At 41.1% G+C, this 17,173-nt stretch overlaps 1 protein-coding gene across 2 annotated transcripts; it reads left to right on the forward strand.

Annotated features, from left to right (window-relative positions):
- Window positions 1-1,946: 1,946 nt before the first annotated feature.
- Window positions 1,947-11,055, forward strand: LOC117882133 (E-selectin-like). Of its 2 annotated transcripts, XM_034780126.1 has the most exons (13): window positions 1,947-2,156; window positions 2,952-3,031; window positions 3,817-4,203; window positions 4,690-4,797; window positions 4,936-5,121; window positions 5,523-5,708; window positions 6,229-6,414; window positions 6,524-6,709; window positions 7,149-7,334; window positions 8,303-8,422; window positions 9,730-9,751; window positions 9,863-9,935; window positions 10,326-11,055. In XM_034780126.1, the coding sequence occupies exons 2-12, from the start codon at window positions 2,995-2,997 to the stop codon at window positions 9,918-9,920; spliced, it is 1,662 nt and encodes a 553-aa protein (XP_034636017.1). In that variant the 5' UTR covers window positions 1,947-2,156; window positions 2,952-2,994; the 3' UTR covers window positions 9,921-9,935; window positions 10,326-11,055. The 2 variants fall into 2 exon arrangements, with proteins under 2 accessions (XP_034636017.1, XP_034636018.1); XM_034780127.1 differs by lacking the exon at window positions 6,229-6,414.
- The last annotated feature ends 6,118 nt before the right edge of the window (window positions 11,056-17,173 follow it).

Here is a 17,173-nt window from a genome sequence, read left to right on the forward strand (position 1 = left end):
GGATATTTTTCCTGCCAAAGCTGCAGACAAGTGGTCTGGCCTACCACTCTGCAGGAAAGATATTTTAAACTAATAAGTCTACACCTTCCTGGATTTTTCCCCCCTTCTTGTAAATCCACCAACAATAGTGTTGTTTTGATAAAATTTTCCACTAGGCAGCTTCTAGCACAAAAGAGGAGGTTTGAGTATATGGACGTGCCAAGTAGGAAGCTCATTAAAAAATGTTAGAAAAAATATAAATTATTTTTTAAACTCACTGATTTCAAAGAGTATTGAAGCTCTTCTGGGTGGGTCTGTGTCTTTGTATACATAATAATAAATGATCAGGAAGGTCATACTTAAACTCATCATTCTGATTAATTTGTATTACAATACCACTTAGAGATCCCGGATGAGATCGGAACCCCATTACACTAGGAACTATACACACACAGTGAGAGAGAGTTCCTGGGCTGAAGAGTTTACAATTTAAATAGGCAAGGCAGAAAAAGGCTGGGAGAAAGGAAGGATGATTATTCCAATTTATAGATGGGGAACTGGGGCACAGACCCTGATCCAACACTAATTGAGGTCAATGGGAAGATTCCCATTGATTTCAATGGAACTGATCAAGACCGGAAGTCGGTAGCAGGACCAGAAACTGAACTCAGATTTCCTGAGTCCTAGCCCAGTGCCTTGTAATGGTTGTGGAAAGCTCTGATTGCTAAGTGCACATTGTGTACAAGAAATATCTTGTCACTCAATAATTTTGCTTTGGTCATTGAAAGAATTTGATGAGGACTGGGATCAGCACAGTCAATATTCTTTGTTGGATCTTTCTCTTCTCTGTCAAAGTCAAAGATTGAGCATTGTGGCCAGTTATTGAATCATGGCTATTTCTTAAACATTTCACTGTTTCTGCTGTAGTGCAAGGCTATCTATCTATCTATCTATCTATCTATCTATCCCTCATTTCTGACACATTTACCACCATGACACCTAAGGCTGGGATTTTATAAGGTTCTTAAGGAGTTAGATGCCCAACTCTCATTGCTGTTTCAAGGGCACATTTTACAAGAAGTATTGCTCACAGAGTAATTAATGGATTAATTTGGCAATCCTTGGAAAATTCATTCTGTACTCAAACAGTAACTGGGGTATGTTTGAGGAGGACACATTGCACTATTCATCCATAACAAAGAAATTTTGATCCTCCTATTTTAATTGCAAAATTCAACTCAGCTTTAACTTTAGAGTTGTTAAGATATCCTCATAATGAACATCTCTTTAATATATTTACAATGCATGACTCCCAGGAGAGTGTGAGGATGATGTGGGTGAAATGCTGAGTAAATTTCTGTATATTTCAGAAATATAATCATTGGCTAAGATTTTCCAAGTTTCCTAGGAGATTTAAACACACAATTCCCATTGAAATTAACAGGAGTTTTGCATCTAAAACCACTAGCTGCCTTTGAATATCTCCGCCATTCATGTTAAACACCTCTAGAAATGTAATAGAGATGGAGGATGGTTTTTTAGTAAAGTGCCACTTCCATCTATTTTGATTCTCATTCCATGCCTGTCACCCGGGTATCTGAGAACCTAGGGGAGTCAGTAAATTATATGTTTCTTTCTTACATTTCTGGAAAACACAACTCAACTTTACTACTGTATGGAAGGTGGATGTGGGGGGAACAACGTGAAGCTCGCTATGGTCAAACAAAACAAACACAGCCATGAGAACAGAAAAGCTGTAAGGAATCAGTTCACCCACATGCTAAGATTAGTTGAGTGTGAATTTTTATTTTCTCTTGATATCCTGGAATTGTGCATTAATCTGAATTAAAATCTAAGGTGTTGGTGTGTGTCTGGGAGAGGAAGGCATATGGGTGTGTATTTGTGAGTTTTGGCATCATGGATATACTTTTTCCTGGGGAATTTTTCACTTTCTTATTAGGAGATATCCTCTTAGCTACGTCACTGGAATTTCTAGGAAGTAGGAGCTGATAGAATAAAAAGGCTGCGAGCTGAAGGCAAAGGGTACACACTGACTGGCAGCTCTCCACTGAGTCTTAGCATAAGAACCACTGCAGTGACTTAGCAAAGGAAAACAGTCGCTGAAGACACATCTTTACCAGGCTGCTACGTAGCACCAGGCATCACAGCCACAATCTGTAAGTATAATAGCCTTTCAAGTAGTTTTAGTTTTGTTGTATTTCATATCCATGCTTGGCAGAATTCAATTTTTATTTTTGTATAATTTTGATGAATAAAAAGTTTAGTTTATTTTTAAGCATTTTAAAGATTTTTTTATTGATTTAAATTTTCACACTTGTGCAAAATTATACATCTTTTAAGCATTTCCCCCCCAATTTTTATCAATTTAAATTTTCCCAGTTGTGGGAAATTATGGGGCATCGGAATGTGTATGTGTGTCTGTGTGGGTCAGACAATAATTATTTCGTGACAATAGACATTGAGATTCAAAAAGTTAAAGCTTTATAACAGTTAAAACACAAACTGCCAATATCTTGTGTCACAATTTACAAAATAAAGATCCTTAAATCAAACTCTAAGATGTTCTCAAGCAGCATTTTTCTTACTTGAAATCAATGTTTATCGACTTTTACTGATAAAAATTGAATCCTTCCAAAGGTATTCATATCTTAGCTGAGTTCATTGTCAGTGATCTCAGCTCAAAGCTGTCAGATTCAGTCAGATCTGAAATAACACTACAATGTCCTGTGCAAGTTACTTTAATTTCCAGTCCGCCTCGCCATTAAGATCTGCTTTAGACAATACACTAGCCGAGTGGAGAATCTTGCTGTTTAACCCCGTAAAGTGATTTGTGAAATAGCATATAGGAAAGATGCTATAGACAATAATGTTGTATGATATTATTGTATCGCAGTAAGTTAATATCAGTGCTTAAACCATGTGCTGTAATCCTGCATGTTTGTTTTTTGCAGCCATCTCTTCAAAGAGCAAAGTGAAGAAAAGTTCTCCAGAAACATGATTGGCCTGTGGTTCCTCTCTGTTCTCACTTATGGTAAGTGACTGTGTATCTGAGTGGAAAACAAGTTAGACTGGAAGTAACAGCACTGCTGTTTTCTCGCAGCTTCCTTCTGAAGTAAATGGGGGTGCAGTAGCTGGGTTAAGATTTAGGGCAGATTTGCACAGAAAGCATTAGATGGCATGGCATGCTTCCTCTCTTAACTGCCAAAGCCAAAAGTGGCCCCTATGTGGGGCTGTGCAGCATATCCACCCAGTGTGGGCAATGACTGGACACATCCTTGACAAGCTGGAGACCCTACATTTGATATTGACATGTCTGATTGGGAGACTATTGTAACTTTGTATAAAGCAAATACACAGACTCAAATACCTGCACATATGCAATATCCATTGAGATCTAGATATAGTCTTCTTTAGAAAAAAGCAATTAGGTCTAGGTTGCTGTAGAAGTTATATCCAAAACGTAGCATACAGGTGGGGTCCCTAATTCAACAGCGTTATTTCTCTTAGCTCCTGGAAGAGCATTTTGATACTGACATCTTGTATGTTTGGGCTAAATTTCTGTGCTGTTTTCATTCCTCTCTCTCTCTCTCTCTCTCTCTCTCTCTCTCTCTAACATTCTGGTATTTTTCTGTATTTTTAAATATCTCTGTGCTATATACTGCAGTTCTAGCCGCTGATGCTCTTTTTCTGTTCTAATTCTTCCTGGAAATGCTCTTTGTAAAGCAGAATGATATAAAGAGATAAACATGGCCTTTGATAACAGAACAGGAAGCACAGGTAAAAGGATACCAACTTCTCTGCATCTTCTCTTTCTAGGACTTATGGTGCTTGAGGAGGGCAATTGCTGGACATACCACTATTCAGAAAAAAATATGACCTATAAGCTTGCGGAGAAATGGTGTAGGAAACACTATACGAATATGGTTGCCATTCAGAATAAGGAGGAAATTGCCCATCTGAATGCATTTTTACCCTTCAATCCAACTTATTACTGGATTGGAATCAGAAAGATTGATAATGAGTGGACCTGGGTTGGAACAAGAAAACGGCTGACTGAAGAGGCTAAAAACTGGGCTCAGGGTGAACCAAACAACAGAAAGAATGACGAGGACTGTGTTGAAATCTACATCAAAAGAGACAGGGATGCAGGCAAATGGAATGATGAAAGATGCAACAAACAGAAGGTTGCCTTGTGCTACGCAGGTACAGAATGCAATCAATCCCAAAGAGCCTATATGATAATAAGAAAATGGATGTTTATTAGCTAACCTATATATATATACATTAAACATTGTTACTGTATTAGGCTTAACTTTAAACATGTGAGTGTTCCAGTGAAGGCTACTCGCTTGCTTAAAACGAATAATGCAGAACTTAGAGCCTTTATTAAATCATGTAAAAGTCTATTGTTCTTTTGTGATTTAACTTTTGATATAAGTTGAGTCTGTTTCCAGCCACAGGAATACTTTTGTGAGTGGCTAGGTTCAACTGTCTTGGTTTCTGAAATGCTGGGATGCAAAACCAATGTAATTTCAAATGACATAACGTTCACCCTCTGTTTACTTTTGCAAAGTATTTATTATCCAGAGTGTGTTTTCTCCTGGATAAGTAAAGCACTGCAATGGCTTTAAACAGATTAACTAGTAAAGGGGATAGATTGTTTTATAACCATGCTGAATTTCCTTCTAGCTTCCTGTAACCAGTCTTCCTGCAGTGGCCATGGTGAATGCCTGGAGACCATTAACAATCATACCTGCGTCTGTGATGCTGGATTCTATGGGCCTGAATGCCAGCATGGTAAGATTATTTCTTAATGCCTTCCAAACAGGGAGATGTGCATGTCAGCTAGTTTTCAGTAGGTCTAGCTAGTTTGATTATTTCATTTGCTGTTGAGAAAGTGGTACTGACTGTAGGCCTGCTTGGGTCCCTTTGTAGTTGTGACTTGCGACCAATTAAAAGAACCCGATCAAGGGACACTGGAGTGCAGCCATCCACTGCAGACCTACAGCTACAACTCATCCTGTGAGGTTCAGTGTGCAGAAGGCTATGAATCAACTGGGTTTGAACCAGTCTGGTGTACCTCTTCCGGAAACTGGTCTGCACCCACTCCAGCATGTACAGGTAAATTCTCAAGGAACTGTAGGTCAGATCTCAACTGGCATGAATCCTTATGGATCTGTTGACTTCAATGCAGCTTTGCCCCTTTACAGCAATGGAGGCTCTAGCCCACTATTTTAATATTAAATTCTTAAAGTGAATTGGGTTTCAGATTGATAGATCTGTGGCCTACAGGCCTGCCTTTGTCCCAGAAGAAGTACAGGTCAGGGAGAGGCATTGACTTAACCCTGCCCTAGATAGCTCTACACTGTCTCTGCCCCGGTCACTTTCTTAACCTGCAGGGAGATAGCTTCACTCTCTAATGCCAAGCTCCTGCCAATGTATATTCTGTTACCATGAAGAAGAAAAGTTTTTCCCTTAGTTTGCTCCACACTAAGCTCCACGCTATTCCATGTGATTTGCAGTTGTGCAGTGTGATGGCTTAAAGGCTCCAGCTCATGGCTCCCTGACATGCTCTCCCGCCTCTGGGAACTTTCTGTGGAATTCAACCTGTGAGTTTGCCTGTGAAGAAGGGTTTGTGCTGACGGGATCAGACAGGCGGCAGTGCGGCGCTTCTGGAGAGTGGGATGGAGAACAGCCGGAATGCGAAGGTACCTAAGATTAAGCAATTCCTATCAAGTGCTTCGAGTGCAGAAGCTCTGCAAAGCCAATCAGCTAGATACAGTGATAATATAAGCTCTTGATTTTCACGTAGCACCTTTTTTCAGAAAGGCTGAACTCTAAGGTGCTTCAGAGAAAGATCACTGAAAGATCATTTGTTTCAGATCTGAAATGCATGTTGATTTGGAGTGGGGTCTGATGCACATCTGTCAGTACCAGAAATGGGGCATAATTTAGAACCTTTTTTAGAGACACTTTATACATCTTACAAGAATAGATTTGTATTTTGGTTACATGTTATGAAATACTGAGACATCCCGAAATCCCGTGTCCAGTCCCCTGAGACACCCAGATCCTACTGCTCCTAGTCACTTTCTTAGCCTGCAGGGAGATAGCTTTTCTCTCTAACGCCCAGCTCCCATCAATGTATATTCTGTTACTATGCAGAAGAAAAGTTTTTCCCTTAGTTTGCTCCACACTAAGCTCCACCCTATTCCATGTGATTTGCAGTTGTGCAGTGTGATGGCTTAAAGGCTCCAGCTCATGGCTCCCTGACATGCTCTCCCGCCTCTGGGAACTTTCTGTGGAATTCAACCTGTGAGTTTGCCTGTGAAGAAGGGTTTGTGTTGACGGGATCAGACAGGCTGCAGTGTGGCGCCTCTGGAAAGTGGGATGGAGAACAGCCGGAATGCGAAGGTACCTTTCTTTATCACTGCCCTTCCCAGTACACAGGGCTCTCACTGCTTGTGTAGAGTGCTCCTGTGACATCCAAACTAACCACTGATATGCTCTCTGTGTGTCTCAGCTGTGACGTGTGAAGCAGTGAACAGGCCTGAAAACGGCTTTGTGGAATGTACCACCCGTCATCCAGAATTCACCTACAACTCGGCCTGTGAGTTCCGTTGTGAGGAGGGCTACAGATTAAGTGGATCACCCGCAATTCAGTGTACAGCTCAGGGAGAATGGTCAGAGCCCTTCCCAAAGTGTGAAGGTAGGTCTTTGTCCTTTCAGAAGAATCAAGTCTGGCTCAGGAGCCTAGGTATCTGTTACAAGCATGACACCTCAAACCCTGTGTATTAAAGAGTAAGGCCAGCTCATGAGCTGGTGCAAATTGGTGTAGCACCATTGAACTCAACGGAGCTACACCAGTTTGCATAAGCTGAGGATCTGATCTAAAGTGATTCCTATTAAAGTCTTAAAGTGCAGAACATTTGAAAAAACAAGTTAGCTTGATACATTAATACGACCAGCCCTTTACTTTGCTGAAGTCTAATATATTTTAGGAAAAACTCACTGCAAGGTCATTTATCCCAGCAATGAAATGCAGATGGTGAAATATGGTGCACATTTACTAGGACCAATAGTGGGACCCAGTTTTGGACATTTCTTAGAGTCTTCGTTAACCGTTTGTATGTGTTTTTGTATTTCAGTTGCACAGTGTGAAACCCTGATACTCCCTGAGAAGGGCTCCATGAATTGTTCACACCCACTTGGGGATTTTGCATACAGCACAGTTTGCGAGTTTAACTGTTCAGGGGGATGGTTGCTAAACGGCTCTAATGTACTTCAGTGCGGCGCTGCAGGGAACTGGACTGCAAGTCAGCCGACATGCGAAGGTATTTTATGTGTGTTTTTACTTGTGACTAGGTGCTGAAGAGGCCTGGCCTTGTTATTAGATGAGAATCTAGGGAAGGATGGGATGCAATGACTTTTGTCATTTCTAGCGCTGGTCAGATATATTTTTTCCCATTGATAATATTTGACTTTTTGTTAAAAATCCCAAAAACTCAGAAATTGACATTTTTTGGTTTTCAGCTAAAAATTTTCCTGTTTTTGGCTTTCCATCGAAAAATTGAAAATTTTCAAGGAAAGCAAACAATTTCTGTGACAATTTTCATTGGGGCAAAAACCTAATTTAAAAAAAAAAAAAAGCATTTAGACTGAATTTTTTTTGCCAGCTCTAAATACCTCATAACTGACATATTTTCAGGCTAGAACCAAATAGCTCACTTCTATAAGTGGTCGCAAATTATGAGTGAGATTTAAAAAAATGTTCCATCTTAGCTTAACTCTGCTCTTATCCAAGTCAACGGGAGTTGTGTCACTGATTGCAATAGGAGCAACAATGGGCCACATTGAGCACTTTCAAAAATCCCACCTATCGTCCCTAAGATACCTTTCCTCACATTGTGTCGTACGTTACTCCTTGAGTCAATTCATTGATTTCAGTGGGACTGCTCAAGGAGTCAGACATTACTCAGTGGGAGTAAAGATATCAAAATCTGACCCTAAAGATCCATTCAAAGTAACAAGGGACCCTGCAGAATTGCATCCCCGCTAACCTGCCACCAGTTAGACGGGACTATTTTCAGCATAAAGCTTTCAGCCATTGTTTGGCATATGCAGAGGCTTTCCCTGCCCAGTCCTGCGTACAGCAGGTGCCACCACTCAGTGTGAGAAACCAAAAGAAATAAGCAGCTGTCCTGCTGCTTGGAATAGGACTGAATGGAAACAGAACAAGCAGAAAGCACTTCAGAGACTGTGCATTCCTCCTGAGCTCATAGGATCTTCTTTGCCTTCTTAGCTCCCCAAGTGCCTGAAGAACTGCTCAGTTACGTCTCTGTTGGAATAGCAGCCACCGGAGCCTCGCTCCTGTCGACAGCATCATTCCTCATTTGGCTTGTAAAGCGCCTTCGAAGGAAAGGTGAGATACTGTCCCCGGTTCATCTCTTTATTTGCACCCTCTGTAGAACTGGTTGGAAATTTTTCAGAAAAAAAAAAAGGTGGAAACTTCAGTGAGAAAATTCCCATCTTTGTTGAAATTTTTCAAATTTCCCTCGAAATATTCCATTTTTGGGTTTTTGACAAAAATCTCCCCAAATTCGACAAAAATGAAGAATTTTCATGTTCTTTGAACATTGCTGCAGAAAATAAAATATGTTTTTCGACCAGCTTTAATCATTAGCAGTTATTGCCAGGAGAACTGACCAGGGATCAGCCAGGAGGACATCAACCAGAAATAACACTGGTGCCTCCAACCGCTATTGCTCAATATGCCAGATAGGGCATTTGCTGTGTTGTTGTAGCCGTGTTGGTCCCAATATATTAGATAGACAAGGTGGGTGAAATAATGTCTTTTATTGGATCACCTTGTTTCTAGAGATATGAATAATGACTGTTATAGAAACAGATATCTATAGAAACAATTATGACTGCAGAGCTGAACAAATAATTCAGAGCAAATAATATATTTGTCAAATGGAGACTCTCTTTCTTCTCACAAGTAATACATAAGCAGTTTATGCCATTTTTGATTGCTCTGCATTTTAAAAATTATTTGCTGACTACTTTCCTGCTCTGCAGTTTGCTCACAGTTTGTTACAAGCATTTGATATTCAAAACATGAGCAATGCTGATTAGTTTTAATTGGACAAATCAGTCACATGGTATCTTTCATTTCCCTGATTATATGAGACATAAAATCAGGTTTCCAATGAAACAACTTACATTTACAAGATGAGAATTTGCTTCCCAGGAATATTCCCTAATATTCACTTAAGATGCATTATTTCTGTTAATTTTCCTGACAATCAATATGTTTGTTAGAATATGAATGGAACAAGAACGCAAGAAAGCTACAAAGGCACTCTAAGAGAATACACTGTGTTAGTTAGGCAAATATATGTGGAGCGTTCATTGAGATACCTGTTCAGTCCTACTAGTAAGTACTGATTTCTCACAGGGAGCAGAGGGGCTGGTCCTAGAGGCCCAGATGTAACAAGTTGCTCTGCTCATTAGTTATAACATTTTGGGGAACAGCTTCCAGGTCTAAGGCCATTTCAGGTCAGAAGGGTTATGGAGAAGAAGTGATGATACCTCGCCTCAGCCTATAACAGATTTCTGTTGTTAAATCAGTGGGGTAATTCTCCAACAAAACAATGAAATAAATAGCTTGCAAGATGGAGATGGTCATTTCCAGAATGCTAATGATATTATCTTTTTCTCTTGCAGCAAAGAAATTTACTCCTGCCAGGTACGTTGTATTTAAAAAAACCACATGAGAAGCATTGCAATCATTCTTTGCTAACATCACACTGATGTACAGAACAGTTGTATATAAATCCCTCTCCTCTATATCTTACAGCAGCTGCCAGAGTCTCAATTCAGAGTGTACCTTCCAAAGCACTGCTCATCTAATCTAACGCCAAGTGACTCCGGTAAGATACACAAGATATTTACACTCATAATTTAGCTTCCTTTTTAAAACACAAACAAACATAGAACACACTGCTCTTTAGAATGACCTTTAACTGCTGTATATTTCCTGCAATAAGATTAACCCCTTACTTACTGTGGGACACCTAGCATACGTGCTGTGGTGATGATGCCATAAAAGTACCCAGAGATTGACAGATTAATCGATTCAGCGATGGCCATTCCTATGACTAAAGGATAATTGTGTTAGGTTCTGTGCCCAACCTTGGGAAATAGTAGAAACTCCTTTACAATGTGGCTATGGGCCAGATGCAAAAGAGCTTTGGAATAAGGGAATACAAACCTGTGCCTGTATCTTCCTGTTTTAAAAAGGAAATCTGTTATCTCTGCAGGAATTGAAGCTATCTTCACGGATGCCTCAGAGCCCCTCAGGAAATGGAGCTATGCAGTCCTCAGCAAGCGGCCAGGTGTTGATGCATCTTGCTGACAAGATGATTAGCCTTGGATCTTGCTACTAAATACTGAGCTCAGTCGTCTGGTTCTGCCACTGAAGACAAGCAAGCTCGCGGTAAAACCCTAGCTGTTTACCAAGAGACTACATGGGTCCTGTCAACGTACAGCTACAGTGATTGGGAGATCTATATTCATGCTCTGGATGGGGACAAAATAAGCTGCTGTCTACTCCTCTAGGGTCAGTCTGTAGGTACCAGGATGGAGTGAACACTTTGCAATATACGTGGTTGGAGATCTCTCCCATGGAAACACATGGGTCCCATTTTTAAAGAAAAATAGTTAGAATGGGAAATATTTGTGGAATTGTCTTACAAACCATTGATTTGGTTCACTGGTAATTGTTGAAGTAAATGTACTGTAACAATATGTCACAATTAATAAATCTGCCTGTAACACTATGGTCAGGGTGTTTTGCTGCAGTTCCTAGTGAGTTTTTATATTGTAACTTTAAACCATTGCTAATGGGAGCACTATCAGAGTTAGTAATTATGCCAGGCAGTCTGGTTCGTGAATGCAGCAAGTAGACCTGAAACAATTTCATCCCCATGGGATTAAGTATTGTAATCTATAGAAATACATATTTAGTTTCTTGTGCACTTTATATTTTGCATGTTTGTAAATCGTAGAACTGCTGTAGGATATCTGCCCTAGAGTTCAGGATCATATATGTTTTGCAAAAAGTATGTGACATCTACTCTGTTCAGATAAAATAGCCTGTTGTATAACGCAAAAGGTAGTGACTACAGACCTTCTGTGTACTTATTCCTTTAAACTTATCTGTCATTTAGGGACAGACATGATTAAAGGCCTGTATGTGCATTCATGTGTGTCCGAACATAAGGACATAACAAAACACTAGATAGAAGTAAAATACCATGTATTAGACCTTTGGGGTCTAATCCTGCTCTCATTAACACTGATGGCAAAACTCCCGTTAATTTCAACGATTCAGGAAAAGGCCCTTCATAACTTACAAGTTGTTCTTTGTGACACCTTCATGAATAGTGTGTTTGGTAACATTGCATACATAATAGTCCAAAGGAAAGACCTGAGGTCATATTTTAGTGGCTGATGTTTTTGTAAGAAGCAGTTCTGTGGGACTGAATATTTGGGGGCAGAGCTTCACCTGATATAAATTGTCACAGCTCAATCAATCAGAGGTACCCTTTTATGTCTATATATTATATAAATATAAACTGGCAGCACAAGAAGATATTTATATATAATGAATATAATCTGCTTAGGTTTTATATTATCAGTATGGTTTTGAATAAGTTATGTATTTAATGTATTTATGATTACACAGTCGTGGCTGCTTTTAATCTGATGCTCTATGTGATGTTGATAAATAAAATGGTTTGAGATTACTGCTTACATTTTGGAAATGTGTATTATTAGTCTTTGTATAAGATATGTGGATGTTGCTTCAGTAAAAAGCTCCATTTAAAAAAAAGACACAGGTAAAAGTGCTTGGGGCTTTAGAAAGTTGGCTTGCTTACATTCTTTGTTTTCATTCTTTATATTCATAAAATGTCTGAGGTCAGAGAGTAGCCAGAAGATGGCGCTCAATGCCAACCACTGCATGGCCGCCAAAGCACCATGGTATAAACAGCCCAGAAAAGTATCCAAGGTGCTGAATTGCAAAGAGAACGGCTTGGGTACATGGTACATAAGACAGCAATGAGCACTGGAAGAAGGAGAAACATTCTGTTGACCATGTGGCAGGTGGGAGATGAGAACAGAAGGAGAAGTAATCAGGCGACATGGGTATATATCAGCTACCAGAATCCAGAATAGACCCGCACACCACATGTGTGTCTAGCATCCCACTCTGCTGGATTTTTAACCATATACAAGGAAAATATGGGGATGGAAAGTCTGGTGAGTATGAGTGCTATCCTGGCAGTCTATGCAATCACACTAGAGGAGGTCTACTTGTGCTAAGCAATAAGGAAACACAGTGCCGAGTTATGGCGTCTAGCCACATCACTGGGGTAAAGCTGCTCATTTATTGTCAATGTAGAGTTGCATACAGAGTCACTGTCAACATCTCTCACTTTCTCTCTCTCGCTCAAACACACACACACACACACAGCATTCCCTGACCTCCCACAAAATCCACAGATGTTCTGGTTCATTTGCACACAGTCTCATGCGGGCTGACAGTCCTGCCATCACAAACTCGACAGTTCATCGCTTACTTTTTGATGAGGACCAGCAAGCATCCATTTCCACGGTGAGTTATTTTTCATAGCTCTCACACATAGAAATGGATCTGAAATGGTGGCAACAAATGAAGCATAAGGTTGCAATAATGCTAAATGCAGTTTTGGGCTCCATACACGACGGCATCATGTTGTCTAGCAGGGAGGTAAGAGTTCTTCTCTGTGTTTATATGACATGGTCAGTCTTCTTACTGAAGCCCATCTATGGGAAATCATATGTTACAACGTGATCTTGAGGATTTGTTGTAATTAATACAGTGTGGAACATGACTTAGCCCTAAGTATAGACATGTACTGTCATGTTTAACATTGTGTCAGCTAGTCATGGTTGACCCTAGGGATAACTACAGACAACTGACATGATGTTAAACATGACTTAGTCTATACTGTGTGTTTAACGTCATGTTGACTCCTCAAGGCTGTGGTCTAACAGGATGTAGTTTCCCTCCATGGTTCTAGTGTGACTGCGTCTCCTCCTATGGCTGTCCCGGGACTGCACCTGGTATGCTGCATTGATTTCCAGACACCACATTACCAGAAGGATACTGGCAGGTGTTCAGAGAACAGAACAAAACTGACTGGGAGGTGGGAAGGATCGTTTTATGAGGAAAGCTTAAAAGGGCTAGCTATGACGAGCTTGGCTAAGAGTTGCTAAAGAGGGACATGATAATAGTCTACAGTTAATTCAAGGTGTGATGGGGTGTGTGCCCTACACTGGCAAACAAAGGGTTAATGGATGTGTTAGGCCAATTAGCCCACCAGGTCACACCTGCGGAAGGGGGTGTTAGTCAGGGCTGGCCTTACCATGAGGCGAACTGAGGCAGCTGCCTCAGGTGCCAGACTGTGGGGGAGAGGGGAGAAGGGGGCGGGCGCCACTAGGACCCAGAGTGTAGAAAATTGTGTCTGCTGCTGGTGCATATGTATTAAGAACATAAGAATAGCCATACTGAGTCAGACCAAAGGTCCATCCAGCCCAGTATCCAGTCTACTGACAGTGACCAATGCCAGGTGTCCCAGAAGGAATGAACCTAATAGGTAATGATCAAGTGATCTCTCTCCTGCCATCCATCTCCACTCTCTGACAAACAGAAGCTAGGGACACCATTCCTTACCCATCCTGGCTAATAGCCATTAATGGACTTAGCCTCCATGAATTTATCCAGTTCTCTTTTAAACCCAGTTATAGTTCTAGCCCTCACAACCTCCTCAGGCAAGGAATTCCACAGGTTGACTGTGTGCTGTGTGAAGAAGAACTTCCTTTTATTTGTTTTAAACCTGCTGCCCATTAATTTCATTTGGTGGCCCCTAGTTCTTATATTCACTTTCTCCACACCACTCATGATTTTATATACCTCTATCATATCCCTCCTTAATCTCCTCTTTTCCAAGCTGAAAAGTCCTAGCCTCTTTAATCTCTCCTCATATGGGACCCGTTCCAAACACCTAATCATTTTAGTTGCCCTTCTCTGAAACTTTTCTAATGCCAGTATCTCTTTTTTGAGATGAGGAGAACACATCTGTACGCACTATTCAAGATGTGGGTGTACCATGGATTTATATAATGGCAATAAGATATTCTCCGTCTTATTCTCTATCCCTTTTTTAATGATTCCTAACATCCTGTTTGCTTTTTTGACTGGTGGGGTGCTGTGCTGGAGGAAGGAGGGCACAAGAGACATAACAGGCAGGCAGGAGAAAAGGTGAGAGGGAATAACAGAAAGCAGCAGGAGCTGCAGGGAGAGAGAGGAGGAGGAGCTTCTTACGTACCTCTCTAGCACCCCCAGGAGCCTGGACTGAATAACACCAGCTTCTCAGGGAGCTTCCTGTTTCCTGCTGCTTCCCTGAACCCACTTGAGGAGAACAGGCAGTCAACTGAAGGAGTAGGAGCCAGTTAGGCCCTTAAAACGCTGATATCTTCCCTCACTCAGGCCCTGCTACCAGCCTGCTTATTTGTCCCCTTCAACTGAGTGTTGAGAGCCACCATAGCTGGCACAGAACAGCAGTCATGAGTGAAAGAAGAAAATGCCCCTCTGGGGCAGCATTCAGAAAAAGAAAGAAAGCAAAGGAAGCTTTTCTATCTAAGCAGGAAGGAGCTTTCCTGAGATACATAGACACAAATGTTCACGGTGAGCCTTCCGGCCCCAGTGAGGATGTGAGTGGTGAGGAGTTGCCTGATCTTCCAGTTAGTCAGAGTGCAGGTGACCTGGCAGCTACTGCAGCATCCATATCTCCATCTCAAATGGATGTAACCATGCACATTCCTGAAGAAAAGTGTAGATCAGAGAAGAGTGTGGTGGAGGCGTAAGAAACAGCTGCTGTTGAGTTTAGTTCCTCAAGTCTAGATGATCCAAGACTGTGGACCCACTTGAGCAGCAGCCCGAGGGACTGTCTTGTACTGCATGGGCCACGGGAAGTGAAAAACTTCATGTTCCTCAAAGATAATGAAAATAGAAGTTTCCATCCAACACATTACTGGCGTGAAATCCCCAATGGTGACAAAGTGGAGAGGCCATGGCTTATGTACTCAAAAACCCAGAATGCTGCATACTGTTTTTGTTGCAAACTCTTCCAGTCTAATGTTCCAGCCACATTGGGTTCTACAGGAACAAAGGACTGGAAAAATCTGGCTAGAAATCTGGCATGCCATGAGAAGGCAGCAAATCACCAGAGAGCATTCCATAGGTGGAAAGAGCTTGAGATGAGACTAAGATTAAAGGCCACCATAGATGATCAGCATCAAGAAAAGATTGCATCAGAGTCTCTTTACTAGCAAAATGTTCTGAAAGGGCTCATTGCCATTGTGAGAATGCATGCTACCCAAAACCTAGCAGTGTGTGGCGCTTCAGATCAGCTGTATGTGCAAAACAATGGAAACTTCCTTAAAATTGGGGAGCTGGTGGCTGAGTTTGATGCTGTACTCCAGGAGCATCTAAGAAGAGTCACCACCCAAGAAATGTACACACACCACTACCTTGGAAAAACAATTCAAAATGAGACCATACAGTTACTGGCAACAAAAGTCAAACAGAAGATTTTGGCAGATCTGAAGTCAGCAAGATATTACTCTGTTATTCTGGACTGCACACCTGACATCAGCCATACGGAACAAATGACTTGAATGGTGCATTTTGTAACACCAACAGAACCTAGTGAAAATGTCCCTGCAATGGTGACTGTCATAGAGCATTTTCTAGAATTTATTGACATTGATGATACTACAGGAGCTGGTATGATAAATGTGCTTCTTAAAAAGCTGGAAGATACGGGAATTGTGATAGCTGACATGAGAGGTCAGGGCTATGATAATGGTGCCAACATAAGAGGAAAGAACAGAGGAGTGCAGACACAATCTGAGAGTTAAACCCTCTAGCTTTTTTTGTCCCATGCAGTTCTCATTCATTGAACTTGGTGGTCAGTGATGCAGCATCAGTTTCTAGTGAGGCTGCTGAATTTTTTAATGTAATTCAAAGCATCTATGTATTTTTCTCTGCAACAACTCATCGATGGCAAAGTTTGAAGCAACATCTGGGAACATCCTCTCTGACACTGAAACCACTGAGTGCCACATGATGGGAAGGTCAAGTGGAGGCAATAAAGCCTATCAAACACCAAATTGGGAAGATAGATGATGCCATAGTTGCCATTATGGAGGATAATGCTATGACAGGAACTGTTCGTGGGAGAACAGTAGCAGAGGGAAATGGAATCACCAGAAACATACATAACTTCAAATTTCTGTGTGGCTTAGTGTTGTGGCATGACATACTGTTTGAAATAAATATTGTAAGCAAGAGACTCCAAGGTGTTGACCTTGATATATCTGGAGCAATGGAACAACTGGACAAAGCAAAGTCACACCTACAGTCTTACCGGTCAGATGAGGGATTTCAAAATGTTCTGAAGAGTGCACAGAAGTTGGCAGATGAACTTCACACTGAAGCTATTTTCCCACCCATTCAAGAATACAAGAGTCACCGAAGAAGAAGACATTTTGATTATGAGGCACGGGATAATCCCATAAGAGACCCCAAACAACAATTCAAAGTTGAATTCTTTAACCAGGTGCTAGATTGTCCAATACAGTCAGTTGAAGAACATTTCATGCAGCTCAAGGAACACAGCAGTATATTTGGGAGGTTGTATGATATTCCAACACTCCTCACTATACCTGAAGAAGACCTACACCAGCAATGCAGGGCACTAGAGACAATGTTGACACATGATGACATGCACGATATTGATGCGAGTGATTTAGATGATGAACTGAAAGCCCTTTCAAGATACATTTCAGGAGGATCAATTCCAAAGGCTGTTCTGGTATATATGTGTACAAATAAGATGACCACCCTCTTTCCAAATGCTTTTGTTGCTCTGTGCATACGTCTAACACTTCCTGTAACAGTTGCCCATGAAGCTGAAGCTAATGAAAACACATCTGTGCTTTACAATGACACAGGAGAGGCTGGTCGGCCTTGCAACCATCTCAATAGAGCATGAGCTCG

The sequence above is a fragment of the Trachemys scripta genome, chromosome 8, assembly GCF_013100865.1.
Source record: "Trachemys scripta elegans isolate TJP31775 chromosome 8, CAS_Tse_1.0, whole genome shotgun sequence".
Lineage (NCBI taxonomy): Eukaryota > Metazoa > Chordata > Testudines > Emydidae > Trachemys > Trachemys scripta.